Below are 18841 nucleotides of genomic sequence, written 5' to 3'. Positions count from 1 at the left end.
TGCACCAACACCATGGGAAAGCTGGTTTGACTTTAACCCCTTCCAAAAGAGCTGGAAAGTCTTGCATGGAATAGCCCAGCCCAGCTGGAAGAGCCCTGGCACTGCCTGTGTCAAGCTGGAGTGGCTCCTAGCTATGATGCCAATCATGCCTACAGCTGGTGTGTGGTGGCACAGTGGCTGCTGGCTGTGCTGGGTGTTGTCAGCAGTCCATGGGTGCTGGGAACTGGGGCATCCTGGGAGCAGATAGAACATCCCCATGAGCCAGCTTCCTCAAAAGCTCCAGTGGTGAAGAGCTCCAGCAGCCTGGAGCCCTTCCTGATGCTGACCCAAGCTGCAGCAGGAATCTGTCTGCAAGGAGAGGGGCTTTGGACAAGGGCCTGTAGGGACAGGACAAGGGGAATGGCTTTAACCTGACAGAGGGGGGACTGAGATGAGCTCTTAGGCAGAAGCTCTTCCCTGTGAGGGTGCTGAGGCGCTGGCACAGGGTGCCCAGAGAAGCTGTGGCTGCCCCATCCCTGGCAGTGTTCAAGGCCAGGTTGGACACAGGGGCTTGGAGCAACCTGCTCTAGTGGGAGGTGTCCCTGCCCATGGCAGGGGTTGGAATTGGATGAGCTTTAAGGTCCCTTTCAACCCAAACCGTTCCAGGATTCCATGAGAAGGGGTGACTATGGAGACACCCTGAGATCATGACAGTGTGCAATCTCCTTTCCCAGACACCCCAGCCCTGCACTAGGAATATGGGCTGTGGATCCTGGATAGACCCTGCAGCTCACAGCTCCCGAACAGATGGCATGTGGCTCCCTGCAGAGAGAGGAGAGAGCTCCATGCCCATGGCTGGCACAGAGCTGGCTGAGCCCACGTCCCTCCATATCCCTGCTCATTTCCCCCTGTGCTCTCCTTCCCAGCCCATTACCCCTCCAGCCTGGGGGCAGCAGGAGAAGCAGGGGCAGGGTGGGGATCCCTGCCCTGGGCCGGGAGCACAGCACCCCACATTCCAGCCAGCAGAAGGGAATGCCTTTCAGAGCTGAGAGGGTGACGTGTATTCTGCATGCACTGAACCAGACTGAGCCTTGCCTTGCTCCCCAGCTCTGCACCAGCCCTGTGCAAGTCCTCACCCGGCCACGACAGGGGCTGGCAGAGCCTCTGCCTGTGTCGGGGCAAGGACACCTCGCTCAGGGCACGGAGCAGCTGAGCGCCCTTGAGGAACGAGCTGCAGGCAGAAACCGTCACGTCCCAGCCCTGAGAACAGCAGGACCCAAAAAGGCCAGAGCTAAACATAGGAAACCTACTTTTAAGCCGTCGCTGCCGCCAGCGGGGCTGGGTGCCCGCTCCGGGCGACGTCCTCATCCCAACACGTGGCTCCAGGATCTGGGGCTTAGGGCAGCCCGTCGGGGCTGGCACGTTTGGAAGTTTGCATATTTACACGTTTGCACGGCTGCAGGCACGAACGTGGCAGCCCATGACGCGTGATGGGGAGAGAGGAGCTGACGGCTGGTGTGGGGCAGCCCCGTCCCATGGCCTTGGGGACCGGCTACCGGGACACAGCCAACCCAGGAGCCGCGGGCCCGGGCACGGCGGGGGCACCGGGAAGGGGCGCGGGGCGGCGGGAGGGGACCAGTCCGTGGCGACTTGTCCTTCCCACCGTAGCCACGGGATGGCAGCAGCCTCCCGCGGCTCTCCCGGGCACCCGCCCCACATCCCGCCCCACAGGGCTCACTGTAGGGCACGGCCCAGGCGGGACCCCCGGCCCAACTGCCGGGGACGGGTTCCAGCCGGGGGAGGGGGAGGAAGAAACCCCAGTGCCCTCCTGCTCCCGTGGGCCTGGCAGCAGTGGGGATAGCCACCCCCCCCCCCCCCCCACCAGCAGCATCAGAAGGGTCACCCAGGGACCCTCCATCAGCAGCATCAGAGGGGTCACCCAGAGACCTTCCCTCCCGAGGGGCTCGGTAGAAGGGGTGAGGAAACAACTCGGAATCAGCCCTCAGCACCCAGCGGAGCCGCAGGGAGAGGGGACATCCCTGTGGGCAGCCACTCCTTCAGGAATTTGCCCCGTCCCAGCCCCATCCCAGCAATGCCAGTCACCCCCTGGACCCTGCTGGTGCCACACGCCTGGCAGGACCGGTTCCCATCCCACCCCCAGGGCTGCTTAAGGGGAAGGAGAAGCGCTGTCTAAGGTCACTTTTACAGCTGTTTATCTGTGGCAGACGCTGTCTCGTGCCTTCCTTGGTTACTAACGCACTGGAAAGTGCTTCATCTTCATGTGATGCAAATGCATCTTCCTCCTTCTTGCCAAATAGGGAACAGAAATGTTTACTGAACACTTCTGCCTTCAGCAGCTTGAGCACCCTGCTCACACCTCACGTGAGCGCCGGGTCCTGCTGTCCTGGTGCTTCTGTTGTTTTTGTCCTGCAGATTCGGAGCTGGCTTTTCTCTTCTTGGCAATTCTGTGCACTTCAGACCCACTGCTGTCCACTCATTGCACAGCTCACTGGTGGGAGGGATGTTCCCAGCGGGATGCAGGAGTGCCAGGGAGCCACATTCCCCCCCCTCTGCAGAAATTCCCTTTCTCCCTTGTGTACCCCGAGCATCATGCAGCCAAATCCAAACATCTCCCCGTGCTTGGTCACGTTCCACCTCTGCCTTTTCCAGCTCTGGGTCAGGCAGCTCCCGGCAGTGCTCCCGGGACACCCCAGGCGCTTCCACCGTCCTGGGGTGGAAAGGAGGAAGAAAGGAGGAAGAAGAGCCTTCCTCTTTTCCCTCTTTTCCACCTCTGCTCCAGAATAGCTCAGGCTCTCGATGCCCACGCAGAAGCCCCGGGGGGGATGCCGCGGATGGGCTCCAGCCCCCCCGAGTCCTTCACTATCTTCCCAAGGCTGCACGGAGCGGGGCTGGGGGTCTCTGTCACCCCCTGCACCCTCCGCCACCCCCTCCCGGGCCACCCCTCTCGGTCCCCAAGCCCGATCCCCAGCTGCCGCTCCGTGCTGCCGGGGGCACCAGGAGCACCGGGGACCCCACTCGTGGGGCAGCGGTGCTGTCGGGGCAGGACCGCTGAGTGCGGCGGGTCCTGGGGGGCGGGAACCGGGCGGGGCGGGACGGGAGGCGGGGCCGGGACGGGCGGCGGAGCCGAGCCGGGCCGGGCCGTGTGGCGCTCGGTAGCCGGGCGCGTCCTGCCGCCCCGCGCCCTCCGGGAGCAGCCCCGGCTGCGCTGCCGTGGCTCGGCTCGGCTCGGCTCGGGGGGACCCGGGATGTCCTCGTCGCCCGCGGAGGAGTGCCGGTCGCCCGTGGGGCTGGACTGCTGCAGCTGCTGCCTGGACCTGGCCAACCGCAGTGGGCTGGAGGAGGCGGCCGGCGGCGAGAACAACAACCTGGGCAGCCCCACGGTCAGCAGCTTCCGGCAGCTGCAGGAGCAGCTGGTCCGCAAGAACCTCAACACCGACAAGCTGAGCTCCATCATGCGCCAGGACTCGCTGGAGCCCGTCGTGCGGGACCCCTGCTACCTCCTCAACCAGGGCATCTGCAACAGGAACATCGACCAGACCCTCCTCTCCATCCTGCTGCTCTTCCACAGGTGAGTGTCACCGTGTCACCGATGGGCTGCCCCTGTAGCCGGACCAGGGCCGGCATCGTGAGGGGAGGAAAGCGGCTGGCAGGGTCAGGGAGACCCCTGTGACCTGACCCTGGGGCTGGAGGATGGCAGCGTTGGGGGATTCTAGGGTGGGAGGAGCATGAGTGGGCGCGTGGGGTGGGGGGGGGGGGGTGAGGGGGGCAGCCCATCTGCCGTGGGTGGTGCCAGTGTCCGGGTGTGGGTCCGGGTGATTCTGCCCCGTGACAGCAGCGGTGTCATCTCTCGGTGCCCTGCTCTGTCTCAGTCACAGCAGTGACAACAGCCTCCTGCTGCACATCTTGATTCCTGCACTCTGTGTTCATCCCCCTGGCTACATCTTGTCCGCACAGACGTTGACTGCAGGGTCATGGACAGTGTCCAGTGTCAAACAAGAGCTGTCCTCTTGGTCTTGCGAGGAGAGGGGCAGCTTGTTCCTTGGGCAGCAGCTATGCTGCCTCGAAAGCCACCTTTAGAGTTAGTGAGAAACTGGGTAGAGAGCCCGAGAGCCCTGCTGTCAGGTCCTGCTTTTTCAGCAGTTTCCCTGTCTCTGGAGTACATTGAGTGAAGACATGTCTGGCCCGGGTGCTATTACCCATCCCTGTAAAGTGACTCTGCCCTGGACGGAGCAGATCCTACTTAGGTCAGAGCAGGCTCCTGTGGGACAGGACTGTGAGTGTTCAGGCAATGGGACATACTTGAGACTGGCCTCATCCAGCCCAGGAAGCTGGGCTTTACCCTGGCAGGGCTGGGAAGGCAGGAGCACAGGGTCCCTCCCTGCTCCCCTGACCCAGCACTTCGGGTACAGGAGATTGAACGGGGGTCCCAGGGGCTGCCACCTTCCAGGGTCCCTGCCCTGAGGAGGGGACTTCAGGGGCAGGGGAACACAGAGCTGTCTCAGGTGCTGCACTGGCACCTTGGGCTCTGCAGTGGGGCTGGCCCTGGTGCTCAGCACCCTGGAGGGCTGGTTGGACAATGGGAAGCAGTGAGATGGAGGCCCAGGGCTTGACACCTCTGCCTTGGATTGCTGAGCTGGACCTGGGGGGCTGCAGGGAGCTGCAGTGTGGCAGCACCAGCACCATGGAGCTTCTTGAGGTGGGACACATTCTGTCTCTCAGGGCTGAGGAGATGTGTGGCCACCAGTGTGTATGTGCCTGGCTGAGCAGGCAGCGGCTCTGGGCCTCATTCCTCACGGTACGGCCACATGCAAGTGGGTGCATGGCAGCACCCACATGTCTGCTGACACCCACCACCCTCCCCGCGTGCACATGCACTCACAGGTGTGTTCCTGGGCTGTGCATGCGTGTGTGAGCACCCACATGGAGCAGTGATGGGCTCACATGGGGCCACCCCATGCATGCCCCCCACTGCGGCTCCTCGGAGATGCTGCTCCATTTGCATAACTCGAGCTGCAGTTCAGGTGGGAAAGGAGGAGCCGGGACACTCGCCAAGGCCCTGAACCCACCCAGCGGGGAGGGAAGTGGAGCCTGAGGTTTGCCGTTGCTGCGGGAGCCTGCGGGTGTTTGGTATCGGGGTGGGGAGGGGAAGTGAGACTCTGTCCCCAGCACGCGCTGGTCTGGGAGCCAGTGCCCAGGCTGCTTGCTGAGAAGGTGGTGGCAGTGCCACAGGGTGATGTGGCCACCGCTCATGGGTTGCTGCTTTGGAACTCGCCCCTGCTGGAGCAGGACCCCCAATGCTCCCGGCAAGCATTGGGCTGCTTGCTGAGGTCAGGAGCATGCAGAGGTGCCAGGGATCAGGGTTTCTCCCCTCAGTGCTCCTCACTGCCATGCCCAAGCCCATCCTCCATACCCCAGTGTGTGCTGTGTCCAGAGATGCTTCGGGCATTCCCTGTTACAACAGGCTGTGCAACAGCATGGTTCATAGCAATGGTGTCCCTCTGTCACACCCACGGTGCGGAGCCTGCTGGCATGACCAGTGCCCTCATTGCAGTGGCACAGCTCTGACAGGGGTGCCCACACCTCCGTGTGCTGTTGTTTTGCTCCAGCCTGAACTTTCTCCGCCTGGGGAGCGAGCCAAGACACCCAAGAGGTGATAGCATACAAACAGAGGATTGTGGGTGCCAGAGGAACACCCCGATAACAGACCTGATAAGGGTACCCTTGCTACTGGCACTGGGGAACCCAAGCAGATTTGTGCCCCTTGTTACAGCTGGTGTGCTCCAACACCGGCACAGGAGAAGGTCGTGTGGGTGCACACACTCATGCATGGCACAGGGGGACCAAGCAGCTGCATCTGGAGTCTGAGTCTGGCTCTGAGGCTGCTGAAGACAGTTCAGCCCATGCTGCACGCAGCCCTTGGCTCTGTAGCTCAGGGTCAGACCTGTGCTGAGACCTTGGATGACCTACACTGAGTATTTCCAGCCTGGCTCTGTGATTTTCCCCTGGACAGGTGGTCTCCACTGGGCTCTCCATGCTCTTTGCTCAGGGATGCTGTGAGGGATGCACAAGGTAGGGATGCTCCAGAGCAATTCCTGATGCTTCTTCAAGAAGCCCTTTTGCTCACGGAGTGCCTGGGAGGGACCCTGCTCAGAAAGGGCTTCTCCCCTCTGTGCCCTCACATGGGCATCATGAACTGCTCTCCAGGGTGACCTCAGCAGTGCAAAGGGGCCAAGCTTGTGTGGAAATACCAGGTGCAAGGAGGGCGGCTACCACTGTGGTGGGCTGGGCAATGCATCTCCTCCCTGCAAACACCAGTGTCGTGGGCAGGAAGGTCTGCCACAGGGTTACTCTGAGGTTGCTCATCTGCGACCCAGACATGAGCCCACCTGAGCATGGGATGGGGAGAGCAGCCCCATGGCACTTTCCTGTGGCCGGGGGGCTGAGGGGAGCCAGTGGCATGGGACTGGGTCGAGGGTCTGTGCTGCAGGGGGAGCAGCATCCTCCCAGTGCGTGCTGGTGTGTGATTCAGGCATGGCCCCACCTGGGTCTGGGGTGGGGACAGGAGATATGCACCAACCTGCTTGCCCACATGGTCCAGCCCGTGCCAGCTCTCCTGCCCAGCCCCTCCTGAGTAAAACGGAGCAGCAGCCTGGCTAGCCTATGCCTCTGGGCACCAAGGGGACATCGCTACCCAGCCTGACCCTCTACGGGCACTGTAGGACCTGCTGCTCCCCCAGACAGGGTGGACAATAGCCTGTCCCTTGGTCTGTGCCATCAAAGGGGCTGCAGGCCACCTTCCCCAGGTCCTGGGCAAGCCAAGGGCATCGCAGGCAGGCAGGGGAGCACTGTGCTGCATTGGGAGGCTGGGGAAGGATAAATCAGGGCAGGAGAAGCTGAGCAACATGAGGTCCCACCACAAGGTCAGGTTGGCAGTCAGAGCCACCCAGGCAGTGGTGACAGGGTGGCATTTGTGGCATGGCACCATCTGTTCCCGTTGGTGGGGTGTCACTTTGCAGCAGCGATGCAGGAGCCAGAGCCAGGCTGGAAAGGCCATGGCGGGGCAGAGGCCAGGAGCACATTCCTGCCTACCGAGTGGGCTGGAGCAACAAGGAGCCATTGACGGGAGTGGGGTTGCAGGAGCGCGTGAGCGTGAGAGAGCTGGGGGAGAGAGCCCAGGGCTGGAGGGGGCTGCGAGCGATGCCATCCCATCCGCTCAGCACCATGGCACCTGTGCTCTGCTCTGCTCTTGTGGGACTGGACTACACGAGGCCTGACCCGTTTCCCTGTGTGGTTTGCTGAGCCCTGTGAACGCCAAGATGCTGGAGCTTTGGCTCAAGCAGCAGGAATAGCTGGTGCTCCAGGGAGTAGCTGACCTTGGCATGCCCAGAGCCCCCTACAGCCTGCAGCACACGGCAGCTGCTCTGCTGTGCCCACATGGTCTCCATCAGGGGATCCTGCCACCCCAGGCCTCCTCCCTGTGGCTCAGCAGGCTGTGTGGTGATGTCCTCGCAGGGCTGCTGCTGGAAAAGCCCAGCAGCACTGGGCTGGGCTGCAGCAGCCTGTGCTCAGCAGGGCTGGCAGCAGTATGCACCGCACCATGCACTGTGCATCATGCACCATGCACCGTGCCTGACCCTGCCTGCTCCTGTGAGACCAGCTCCCTCCAGCACAGAGATTCCCCAGTGTGGCCTGGTGCGCAGGAGAGCCACGCTCAGCCCCCCCAGCTCCACAGGATGAAGTCATTTGCCCCTGGCCACACACAAGGTTATGGCCCAGGGGGCCTGGCAGAGCTGAGCTGGAGTCTACTGATGCCAACAGCAGCTGCACAGAAACCTGTCCTCAGCCTCCTGCGAGTGCTTAGGCACTGCCAGGACATGTCTGCAGCTCCAAGCAGACAGGGTGTAGGTGTCCCAAGGACAGCCAGGGGTGGGAAATGCTGGCCAGGGTTTATTTCAAGCTTTGAACTTTCGGTGTGGAAGAAGTTGGAGCTGGAGTGGGCTGCAGGGGTCCAGCATCATAGAACCATAGAACCGTCTCAGTCAGAAGGGATCTTAAAGATCATCACGTTCCAGTCCCCTGCCACAGGCAGGGACTCAGCTGACACATGGCCTGATGGTGCTGAGGCCGGTGCTGCTGAGCTCAGCTGTGAGCTGGCCCATGGGAAAGCCTTTTACAGTCTGGGTTGCATCTCAGCTCCCACTGAGCACACGGCACAAGCATGGGTGCTGTGGGCAGTGCCTCTGAGGGCACCCCATGCCTCTGGTGTGCTCCTTGCCAGGACACGAGGACACCTTCCCAGCCACCTCCCAGCACAGAGAGGGTTAAACCTGACCTGTGTTTAGGTGGAACACCATGACCAGGGTGGGACGGAGGGTTCAGGGCACACATCAACACAGCCAGGGGATGTGTGTGCATGGGTGCAGGGGCAGACCCTGCCATTGGGAAGTGACTGAGACCCCATTTGAAGCGGGCAAAGGGTGCTCTGAGGTGTTTGCTGTGGGGCAAGGGCTGGAGAAGCGTTCAAGTCTGCATCCTGTCCCAAAGCCATGCTTTACCCATGAGCTCTGAGTTATATTTATCCAGGTGCCACGCATTGCTGGCTTCAGGACAGGAGTTTGTCATCCTGTCTGTGTGCTTGGAGTTATATATATATATGTGAATATGTTTGAGGGGCTCCTGCTGCAGAACAACTCTGGGGGCAGAGCAGAAGCCCTGGGGATCTCCCTGACCCCCAACCCCAGGTGGGGTCCAGCCCTTCTGCTTGGATGGGCAGGACAGGACATTCCCACGACCTTGAGTGAAACAATCCCAGTGATTCCCCATGGTGTGGAGCAGGACTGCTCTGGCTGCTTCGGAGGCAGGGAACAGGCTCAGGTTGTCCCCAGGGGTTAGCACAAGCCAAGGGCAGCCAAGGCCAGGTACCCGAGGCACAGCAGCACCGCAGGTACCTTCCCACCAGCAGCTTGTTGTCTTTCATGTTGTTATTGTTCTGAAATGCCAGAGAGGTAACGCAGCGTCCCGGTTCCAAGTGCCCAGCATTCCTCGTAAAGGCCAGCATGGAGTTAACACCGGCTGTGAGGAGCTGTCCCTGCCTGACCTCCCTGCGGCTGTCCCCGGTGCAGCGTAGCTTCAGGCTTGCTCCTTACCCTACCGCCTTGTGTCTGCCCACAGGGGACAGTGAAGGATCTGGGGGTTCCCTTGGACATGGATTAATCTGGGCTGGAAGAGGCCCCATGTGCTGCTGTCGCAGCTCCCTGTCTCCGTCCTTTCGCTGTACAAGGAGCTGCCTTCCCATCAGCGAGCTGCAGGGCAGGAGCTGCTGGTGCCGAGGCTGCCGAACACGCACACCCATCTCCAACGTGGTCTGGGATTTATCTCAGCAGACGCCAGAGGCCCGGCCTTGGGGTTCCTCAGCCAGGCTGGGATCTTCAGAAAAGCTGGTGCTGCACCAGCGAGGGGCTTGTGGGGCAGAGCCGGGGCTGTGCACCCTGCACACCGCATGCTGCAGGGTTCTGCGGCACCGCCATGCTGCGGGGGTCCCTTCAGCATCACAGCCACCTGTGCTCTGAACCCAGTTCCCTGAAACTGGACCAGGGAAAGTCAGGACCTGTGAATGATCCCGCTGAGACTGCTCAAGATGATACAGCACAGGGCAAAACGAGGACGGGTCTGAAGTTCACAGCCTGGGCTGTCAGGATCCCTGCAGGGCAGGGCATGGCCAGCCGAGGGAGGTGATAGCATGGGGTTCATCTATGGGGCTCCACCCCACAGGGTGTGAGAGGCAGCTTTGCTGACAGATTTGTGCTGCAAGTTGTGCTGAAGTCTCAACCCACAGGTCCCCCTGCAGCCACGAGCCCCTGACTGTGCCAGCCATGGTGCGAGTGGCTGTGCCATGGGATTTGCTGGGCTGTGCCTTAGTGACACGGTGTGGCTGTGGGACCCTGCACTGGCAGCACCAGGGTGGTTTGCTTAAGCTGGGCAGGCAGCAGCCTGGGGCTGGTGTCACCAACAGGAGAGGTGGGAGGCTGGGGTGTGTGGTCCAGTGGTGGAAATAGCCAGATCAGCCCTTTTTCCTTTTCCCTCCCAACCCAGCACACCAGGGAAGCCGAGCCCTTGGTGTCTTCCTACATACAGCATCACAGGGAGGGCCATGCCAGAGTCAGAGCATGTCTGCCCTCCCCTCCCCGTGCTGCTGCTGGGGGCAGCTCACACTGACAGAGTGGGGCCACAGGAGGAAGAAGAGGGGCTGGTGACAAAGCTGTGGAGAGAGCAAAGCTGAAGTTCTCAGCGGGCCGGGGGTGCGCTTGCGCGCCAGAAAACCAGAACTGGGAGTACAGCCAAGCACCTTTATCAGAGGAAGCAGCCCAGCAGCTGGACACGGAGCGTGCCAGGGCTCTGTCCTCCCGCCCCGCGCCTCCAGCCCCGCAGGTCGGAGGAGCCCCTGTGACTCCCTGCCCTGCCCTGCTGCCCGCGGGAGCTTGTCCTGCCCCGGTGTGGTGAGGATCATCAGGGTGTCCCATCTGCCCGGCCCCCTGCAAACCCTCCCCAGGCTTCCCCAGGGTGGCAAAGGTCGTGGCTGCCTCATGCATCCCTCCCTGTTGCTTTGTTGTCCCCCAGGACAGGGTCTGGCGAGGCCGGCAGCACTGGCTCTGCAGGCAGGAGCTTGTGTGCCTGTCCGGGCACTTACAGATGCACGCAGAGGAGTTCCCCTCTGCTCTGGAGCACCATGTGCCCTGCCTTGATGGATTTATGAGCCCTCCAAGGTTCCGGTGGGCATGAACCAGGCCCCTGTGTCCCAGGGCTCCTGGTTGCATGGGAGCCCCCAGGAAGGCAGGCCGAGCACAGTTTGGGATGCTGGACAGGGGTTGCCAAGGTGACACAGCTCCCTGTTTGCCTGTGTGCAGCCCAGGCATCACCTCTCCCTGCCCAGCACCAGGATAGTGCTGCAGGGCAAGGCTGGGACTGCCAGAGCTACACAGACCTCAACCCTTCCCACTGTGGGCTCCAGGCCCCTGCCATCACCCATGTCTGCAGCCACCCCTCCTGCAGGTCCTGCAGGGCTTAGCTGGCTCTAGCACTGGCATCCCATCCTCTCGGCCCGCACAGCCACAGCTGCAGGCCTTCAGGCTGTGAAGGAAAAGTTTTCTTAGCTGAGTGTTTGCAAGCAGTGGCTTTTTCCTCTCCCCCTCTGCTGTGACCCTGTGAGCTGCAGAGCTGGCTCTGTGGAGCAGCCTGGGCAGCTTTGGCTCCACGCCTTCCCTGTACTGCTCTCCAGCATCTCTGGGGCCAGCAATAAACATTTCCCACGCCTTGGACCCTCTGAAGGGCCTTCCTCCCATTGAGCTGAGTCCTTGGGAGCCAGCAAGCCAGGAACCCTCCACGGAGCAGTGAGAATAGCCAGGAGCAGGGGGAGAGGCTGAGGGGCCAGCACAGCTCCTGCAGCCGCTGTTCCAGCTCCTACTAGCATGGAGGGAGCAAAGGCATCCTTTAGCGTGTGGCTCCGCAGTCCCTGGTGCAGGTTCAGTTCACAGCACTCAGCACCTCATCCCTGGGGCTGTGGGGATGTGCCCCTGACCCACAGCACAGGGCTGGTGTGGGGTGCCAGGGGATGAGAGATGATCCCATCATCCTGCTCCCTGTCATCCTGTGCTCTAGCCGGGCTCAGCTGTGCCCCCCAAGTCCTGTTGCAAGAGAGGCATTATTGCTAAACATCATGTGGCCATCGGGGCTCAATCACCTGGGCTGGGGAACAGCTTGTGTGTGGCTGAGGTGTTGGTACAGCAGCTTTGGGGTATGCTGCAGGGCCATTGCTGGGGTGACACTAGTTGTTCACCAGTGTCAGCACCTCTCCAGCTGCTCAATGACAGCCACAGGGTTTTGCCCCCAGAGTGCAACAATTGGTGTCAAAATTACACCCTGTCACGGCTGCTCTTATTGTTCCCAAAATAACCATAGGCATGAGACTGATGAACCTCCCATAGCTGAACGTGCGAGGCAAGAGCTGCTGTGCTGCTGGGCCAAGGCTGGAGCTCTCACCACTGGCCCCTCCGGCTAAGCCCACTTCAAGGTACCCATCACCACAGCCTCTGGTGTCGTAGGGAGCAAATCCATGCCCCCTGTGCTTTAGGAAGATTGAGGGAGGGTATTGCTTACCCTGCTCTGCTGCTGCCAGACCTGGAAGAGCAGGAGTGCGATGGTGGGAGAGGAAGTGGTTACCAGCATCCCCACTGGAGTGGGGCCAGCAGCCCAGCAGAGACGGCTGCTGTGGCCACAGGGGGCTGGGAAAGGGCCCCTCCCACCACTAAGCACCCAGCTGGAGCCGCTACAGGGCTCTGCTGCTGTGGGAGGCGTTTGGACAGCCCACAGGGCTCCAAGCACATCCCTGAGGCATGCTGAGCAACAAAGCAGCATCCAGCAGAGAGCTGAGAGCGGCTGCTGCCACTCTGGGGCTGCAGTGGGGCTGCCCCATGGCCTTGGAGTGCACAAGGGCAGAGCTGAGGTGCTCCCGCAGAGCAGCACTGAGACCACATGTGCACACACAGGTGTGCTTGGCTGTCAGTCTGACATGTGGGGGGGATATCTGCAGTGCATGTGCAGCATGCACCAGTGTGCATGCAGGAGGGGGGCTTCTAGGGTGCATGCATGCACAAGGGCATGTGAGTGCAGGCAGGGGATGCATCTGTGTGTGGGGAGCATGCCCATATGGGCTAGAGAACACACATGTGCATGGTGTGGGTGTGCCTGTGTTTGCAGGGTGTGCACGTGTATGTGCATGTGCATGCAGGACCTGCCTCTGTGTGTGTGTACTGGTTGCAAGATGTGCTCGTGCTCGTGGGCACCCAGTGGCACACCCAGGGGTGTCTGCAGCAGAAGCCATGTCCCCAGAGTGGGTGCCAGGACGAGGGGTTGCAGGGGGTGGTCCGGGATCCTGCAGAGGCTGTGCCAGCATGGAGGCAGCCCCGTGCCCAGCATGCCTGCTCCTGCCTGGGGACTCCCTGTTAATCAAGTGCTGGGAAGGGAAGGAAACGTGGAGCCCCCTGTAGAGCATCTCTACAAAGTGCCCCTCTGCTGGGATCTCATGCAGAAGGGCAGCATCCTTCCCAGCCTCAATGCCAGGGAGCCTGCAGCCCCAGCAGCGATGGCCGTGGCCAGGGCTGTGCAGGACTGGGAAACACCCCAGGAGAGCAGCGGAGAGGCAGCCACTTACTCCTGTTTATTTTTGCAATAGTCCCAGATCCCTGGGAAAAGTATTGGAGCTGGCATTGCTGAAGTGGCTTCCTCCTGGAGAGCTGAGCTCTTGCTCCAGCAGCCGTGGAAATCACCAGCTTCTCTCCAGCCCTCAGTGCTTGAGCACTGTGTCAGGCAGGGCCTGGGACCCCAGACCCATGGGACGAGAGCCACAAGCCAGGCACCAGTCTGTCCACCCTGGAGTCCCTGGTCACTGGCACTAAGAGGAGTTTTCCTTTGAGAAAAGGGCTGGACCAGGACTGGGAATGCAATAATACAGCTGCTGGGGAAACTGAGGCACAGCTGCCAGAGCTAGGGGCAAACTGGGGTCTGGCCACCTCTGTGCAAGAGGCAGAAAGTGGCGCAACTGGTGATGTGCCAAGTGTGGGAGAGAAAATGCGTCTCCTTTTACCTCCTGCCCTCTGCACAGTGAGACAGGCATCTTCCCTGAGCCCCAACAGGCAACTGAGCCACCGAACCCCCCGAGGGTGGGTGGCCTGGGCTCATCCTGGCCATGGGGACAGTGCTATGCCCCATGTCACGGGGGCTGTCACCCTGGCCACCACCCACCAGCCTGGGTTTGGCACACAGAGAGTGGCTTTATGTGCCCGTGGAGGGGGCGGCCCCTGCTCCCTGCTCGGACCCACGGCTCGGGGTGGCACGTCGAGCCCTGAAAGAGCCAATTGAGCACGGCTGAGGTCATGCACCCGTGTTTACCCCGTGCCCGTGGCCGCGGGATGCGGCCGGCACCCGTCCGTCCCTGCCACCAGCAGCACGGCCGCATCGCTGCCGGAGAGCAGAGGGGCCAGAGCCGCGTAGCAGGGCCCGGCATGGCCTTCCAGCCGCCGTACTCCCCGAGCCTCTTCAGGAGGAGGGACTGGTGAGTGTGGCCTGGTCGCGGGCAGGGGGGAACACGTGCCAGCCCTGGGACTAGGGGCAAAAACCTGCTCTCTGCCATGCATGGGCCAGGCTGGTGCTGGCACAGGGGATGTGCATCACCCCCTGCAGAGGGATGAGTGAGTCCCACGCTTCTCCTCCCTGGGGAGATACATCCATCCCACGGGCAGTGTCCTCACCAGAGAGGAGAAGATGCTTTCTCACATCCCCACATCAAACCAGTGTGTCTTGAGGCACCCACACATGCCCAGCTTGTGGTTCATGGGGAGCAGTGTCCCACCCAGGGTGCCTGTGGCCTTCAATGCTTAGGACACTGCAGTCTTCATCCTGCCATGAGAAGCTGGGGTATGATTGCTGGAGAGTGAGCTGGAGGTGATGTGCTCTAAGCAGCAGCCATGCTGTGCTGTGCCTCAGTTTCCTTCTCTGAGGCTGAAATACTGCTCAGCCTCCCTTAGCCCTTTCCCTGAGGAAGGGGCCTGGCAGCACCCTCCATGTTGGTGCTCCTCAGGCCTCTCCCTGTCCTGTACCCACCAGCCAAGTGCTGGCACCATCAGCACCCCCTGGATCAGGGGGTTTGGGGTCCTCTGCAGCATCTCTGGGGCGCATGTGCACTAGTGCTTCCCCGCATGCTGCGCTGTGGTGTGGGCTCTCTTGGAGGGTCTGGTTCAGCATCAGCCCCTGCACTGGACAAGCCCCGCAGGGTCGGGGGCAGCAAGTGACCCACCAAGTGCTGTGCAAAGTCCTGATGGGTCCGGATCTGGCTCCAGGTCCAGGTCCATAGTGCAGAGATAAGCCCCGAAGCTGGCGGCCGGCCAGGGGGGGCATCGCCCATGGTTGGCAGCACCTCCCGGGTCCCCTTTTGCTGCCGGGGGTGTTTTTGGACACCTGCTCTCTCCCTGTGTGCAGAGGCACTGGCGCGAGGCCGGCGTGATGCGGGGGGAGCACCCGCTTGTGGGCACACGCGTGTGCAACGCGCACGGCCGCCGCTCGGCTGCGCTGCCGGCCCTGGCCCCGACTCCGGCCCCCCTGCCGCGGGGGTTACGCAAGGGCGGGCGGAGTCGCGCTTGTTTTGCACCTCGGGTTTGTTTTGTACCCGGGTTGTTTTGTACCCGTTTGTTTTGCGCCATGGGCTGTGGTTCGCTCACGGGTTTCTTTTGCGCGCCCCTGTTGTTTTCCCGCTCCCGGTTTCGGTTTGCACGCCCGCTGCTGTCCGTTTCCCTCCTGTCCTACCCCCACCCCCCCCGTGCTGCGGTGTGGGATCTGCGGGCCCCGCACCCCACATTCAAAGTGTGTTTCCTTCGCATCCCAGTCCCGTCAGCAGACACCCCCCTCACGGGTGAACTGCCATCCCGTTTACTTGGGGGGTGCAGGAAGGCGGTGCTGAGGCGTGCAGGGATAGATGCCGTGGGGTGCCAGTACTCTGCTCGCAGCAAACAAGGCGAGCACGGACGGGAGAACACAGTGGGGAGGGTTGGGGGGGCAGGGGGGTTCTGCACTGAGAGGCTGCCGTGCTGCTCTGGGGTGCAACTGGGTGGCACAGAGGTGCGGTAGCGGGGTGCATGGTGCAGTACCAGGGTGTAGGGGTGCAGTACCGGGATGCGGGATGCAGTAATGAGTGTTGGGGTGCTGTACTAGGATACAGGGTGCAGTAATGGGGCTCAGGGTGCGGCACCGGGCGGAGCCGAACGCGGCGCTGTGGGGAGCTGGGCGGGCCCGGTCGCTCTGGCACCGCCCGACGGGGCGGACCCGGGGGATATAAGCTGGGCGACGGGGGAGAGCCGCAGTGCGTCTGCCGTCGACACTTCGGTTGCTACTCCTTCTCAGCCATGAGCACCGGCATGTACCAGTCCCCCATGGAGGTGGCTGTCTATCAGCTCCACAACTTCTCCATCTCCTTTTTCTCTTCCCTCCTCGGGGGAGACGTGATCTCTGTGAAGCTAGACAACAGGTAGGGGTAGCCCCGGTACCGGCCGTAGTATCGGTATCCCTCCCGCCGGAGATCGGGTGAATGGGGAGGGGAGGTGTCCACATGCATTGATTCCCCAATGAGGAAGAAGCTCCGGTGCGGTGAAGGCTGACGTGGGGGTGTCCCGGGAAGGTGGTTATTTGCTGCTAACGCTGTCCCTCTGCTCTCTTCCAGCGCCTCCGGAGCCAGCGTGGTGGCCATCGACAACAAGATCGAGCAAGCAATGGTGAGCAGCAGTGTCCATCCTCCGCGCCTCCCCCGGGCACTTTTTTCCAGGGGGACCCTCACTCCCCGGGTGGGTGCTGGGGGCTCTGTCCGAAGGCGTTCCCTGCTCTGCGGGTAGATTCTCTTTCCAGAGGAGGGTCTCTGCTCTCCAGCTGCTTGCTGGGCAGAGCAGCTCCTTTGTCTGCCCTCGCGGCTGCTCAGCTTATTGGCTCCGGTACCGCCGCAGTGCGCAGGGAGCCAGGGAGCCCTAGGCAGGACCCTCTGGACTGTGGGGGTAACTGAGCGGGGTTGCATTGGTGATAGGGAACTGCAGCCTGTCCGGCCCCTCGAGGGTGCATCCTGAGGCAGTGAGACTTGGGAGACAGGGGACCTGAGGCATGCTGTGAATGCTGGCCGGGGGGGTTACACCAGGGTGCTGAGGGGAGGGACAGCCTTTGGGAAAAGCCTTTGCGGCCCTTGGCTAGTGGCAGGATGTGCGCAAGCCCCAGGGCGTAACCATCAGGAGATCAGTGGATGATCATTCCCTCCAACGGCCGTTTGCAGGATCTGGTTAAAAATCACCTGATGTATGCAGTGCGGGAGGAAGTGGAGGTCCTGAAAGAGCAAATCAAGGAACTGCTGGAGAAGAACTCCCAGCTGGAGCGTGAAAACAGCCTCCTGAAGACCCTGGCTAGCCCCGAGCAGCTGGAGAAGTTCCAGTCCCGGCTCCCCACCGAGGTCCTGTGCCCTGAGGATCAGAGCCCCGGGGTGGCTGCCCCGGCCCAGCACTCAGGGGGCTCTGCGGTGTAAGGTGGCTCTGTCCTCGGGGTGGGCAGAGCCACAGAACTCTTTCTACTTAATCTCCTGCCAAATTGTTTCCACCTTCATCTCACACGAAGGACTGCCAGACCCCGGCGCGGAACCGTGCCCCCCGGGTGACCCTGGCCAGCCATTGGAGCCAGCAGCACAGCCCGCACCAGGATGCTCCTCTGTGGGGAGACCCAACCACCCACCGTGTGCCAGGGCACATTCATGGAAACCTGGGCATCGCAACACCCCGGCAGTGCCAGGTGGCTTCTGGCAGCTGAATGGGAATGCAGGCTTGGAAGGAGCGTGTGCCGCATCCGTGCCTCTGCACCGTGCAGTGGGTGCTTCTCTCTGGCAAAGCCCGATGTTGGAGGAAGACCTTATTTAGCGAGCAATGCAGGCGTGTCCCACCAGCCACCCCGAAGTGTGCTGGAACCCCAACCTGCCTCTGAACACTGCCAATGGTGGCAGCTGCAGTGTAGTGCATGGCTGTACACACATCAGTGTGGGGATTACAAGGAGAAAAGCTTGGTTGATTAGTTTGGGCATCTTTTGTAGCTGTATCTCTGTATAAAGACGTGCATGAGTGGTGCCCACAAGGCTGTGGGGTGCCTCGGGCCAGCCATGCACACCTCTGCAGCTGGGGCGTTCCAGGCAGGACTGGAGCCATGAGCAGCTGTAATGGGGGGGGGCATCGCTGTGGGTGGCACAAAGGAGGGGATAGATTCACCCTCCCTGGCATCCACTGTTTTGGAGCCATGCAGCAGCGCTGAGAAGATGCAGACTGTGGAGCAGAGCCACGACAGGGGCTGCACTGCAGCCCGCTGGGTTGGTGGGAGCCAGCCTCTGCTCCCCACCTTCCCTGGCCAGCTCTCTGGGAAGTGACGGGACGTCTTGACGTCAGAAGTTGTAACACAGTTGTGTAAAACTAGGTAGAAATGGCAATAAACTTTACATTTTTATACAAATGTGTGCCCTAAGCTGTGTGTCTGTGCCCAGGAACGGGATGGTGTGGGTCAGCAGGGCATAGGGCTGGGGCTTGCTGGGATGGGACTGGTGAGGACACTGCTGCAAACCTGCTGAGGGATCAGTCTCCCCTGGACAGCTCTGCTTCAGCCAAGCTGGGTTTTTGGTGATGTGAGCAGGAGCTCCCTTCAGGGGGCTAGGTATTCAGGAGGGAGGGGAGCCCTGAACCTAGAGGTCCTTGTTCTTTTGTTCATGGCTGTGAGCAGGGAGGAGGCTGCTCCCTGTGTACCTTTGCACACCCAGCTCTGCACCTCCTCTGGGTGTTTTTAGTTCTGCTGCTTTATTGATCTGTTCATGAAACACGGTGTGAGGGTCAGAGGATGTGTCAGCTGGATAGAGCAGAGCTGAATGGGGGCTGAGGGTGCTGCCCCTAGGGTACAGCCAGCCTTGGAGTCAACCCCAGGGGGCAGGTAGAAGAGGGGGGAAAAAGGGACCCCCTCCATCTCTGGGGTGGTGTGTGGGTAATGGTGTCTGGGTGAGGGCTTAAGGCTGCTGGGTGCCAGGAGGTCTGTGAGCAGAGCACTGCTCTGGCAGGATGTTTCAGGCTGCAGTATCTTGAGGTTTCATACTCCTGGATGTGATTCCTCGGGCAGCTGGAGACACCCCCAGTGCAGTGAAGGGGCTGGCAGTGCCCCAGGCCTGAGGTAGCTGATGTATATTGCTCTGCTGGCAGTGCTGCTGCCCTGTGTTACTGCTGCTGCTTCAGAGTATGTC

General features: G+C 61.5%; 1 protein-coding gene across 2 annotated transcripts; it reads left to right on the top strand.

Annotated features, from left to right (window-relative positions):
- The first annotated feature begins 3179 nt into the window (after nucleotides 1-3179).
- LOC101875702 (TSC22 domain family protein 3) lies at nucleotides 3180-18063 on the top strand. 2 transcript variants are annotated; one of them, XM_005143601.3, is made up of 3 exons: nucleotides 3180-3568; nucleotides 16265-16316; nucleotides 16859-18063. In XM_005143601.3, the coding sequence occupies exons 1-3, from the start codon at nucleotides 3246-3248 to the stop codon at nucleotides 17102-17104; spliced, it is 621 nt and encodes a 206-aa protein (XP_005143658.2). In that variant the 5' UTR covers nucleotides 3180-3245; the 3' UTR covers nucleotides 17105-18063. The 2 variants fall into 2 exon arrangements, with proteins under 2 accessions (XP_005143658.2, XP_012983075.2); XM_013127621.3 differs by lacking the exon at nucleotides 3180-3568 and adding an exon at nucleotides 15922-16072.
- The last annotated feature ends 778 nt before the right edge of the window (nucleotides 18064-18841 follow it).

The sequence above is a fragment of the Melopsittacus undulatus genome, chromosome 6 (genome assembly GCF_012275295.1).
Source record: "Melopsittacus undulatus isolate bMelUnd1 chromosome 6, bMelUnd1.mat.Z, whole genome shotgun sequence".
In the NCBI taxonomy this organism is placed as follows: Eukaryota; Metazoa; Chordata; class Aves; order Psittaciformes; family Psittaculidae; genus Melopsittacus; species Melopsittacus undulatus.
Note: the sequence above shows the minus strand (reverse complement) of the source record. Positions and strands in the feature narration are given on the sequence as shown.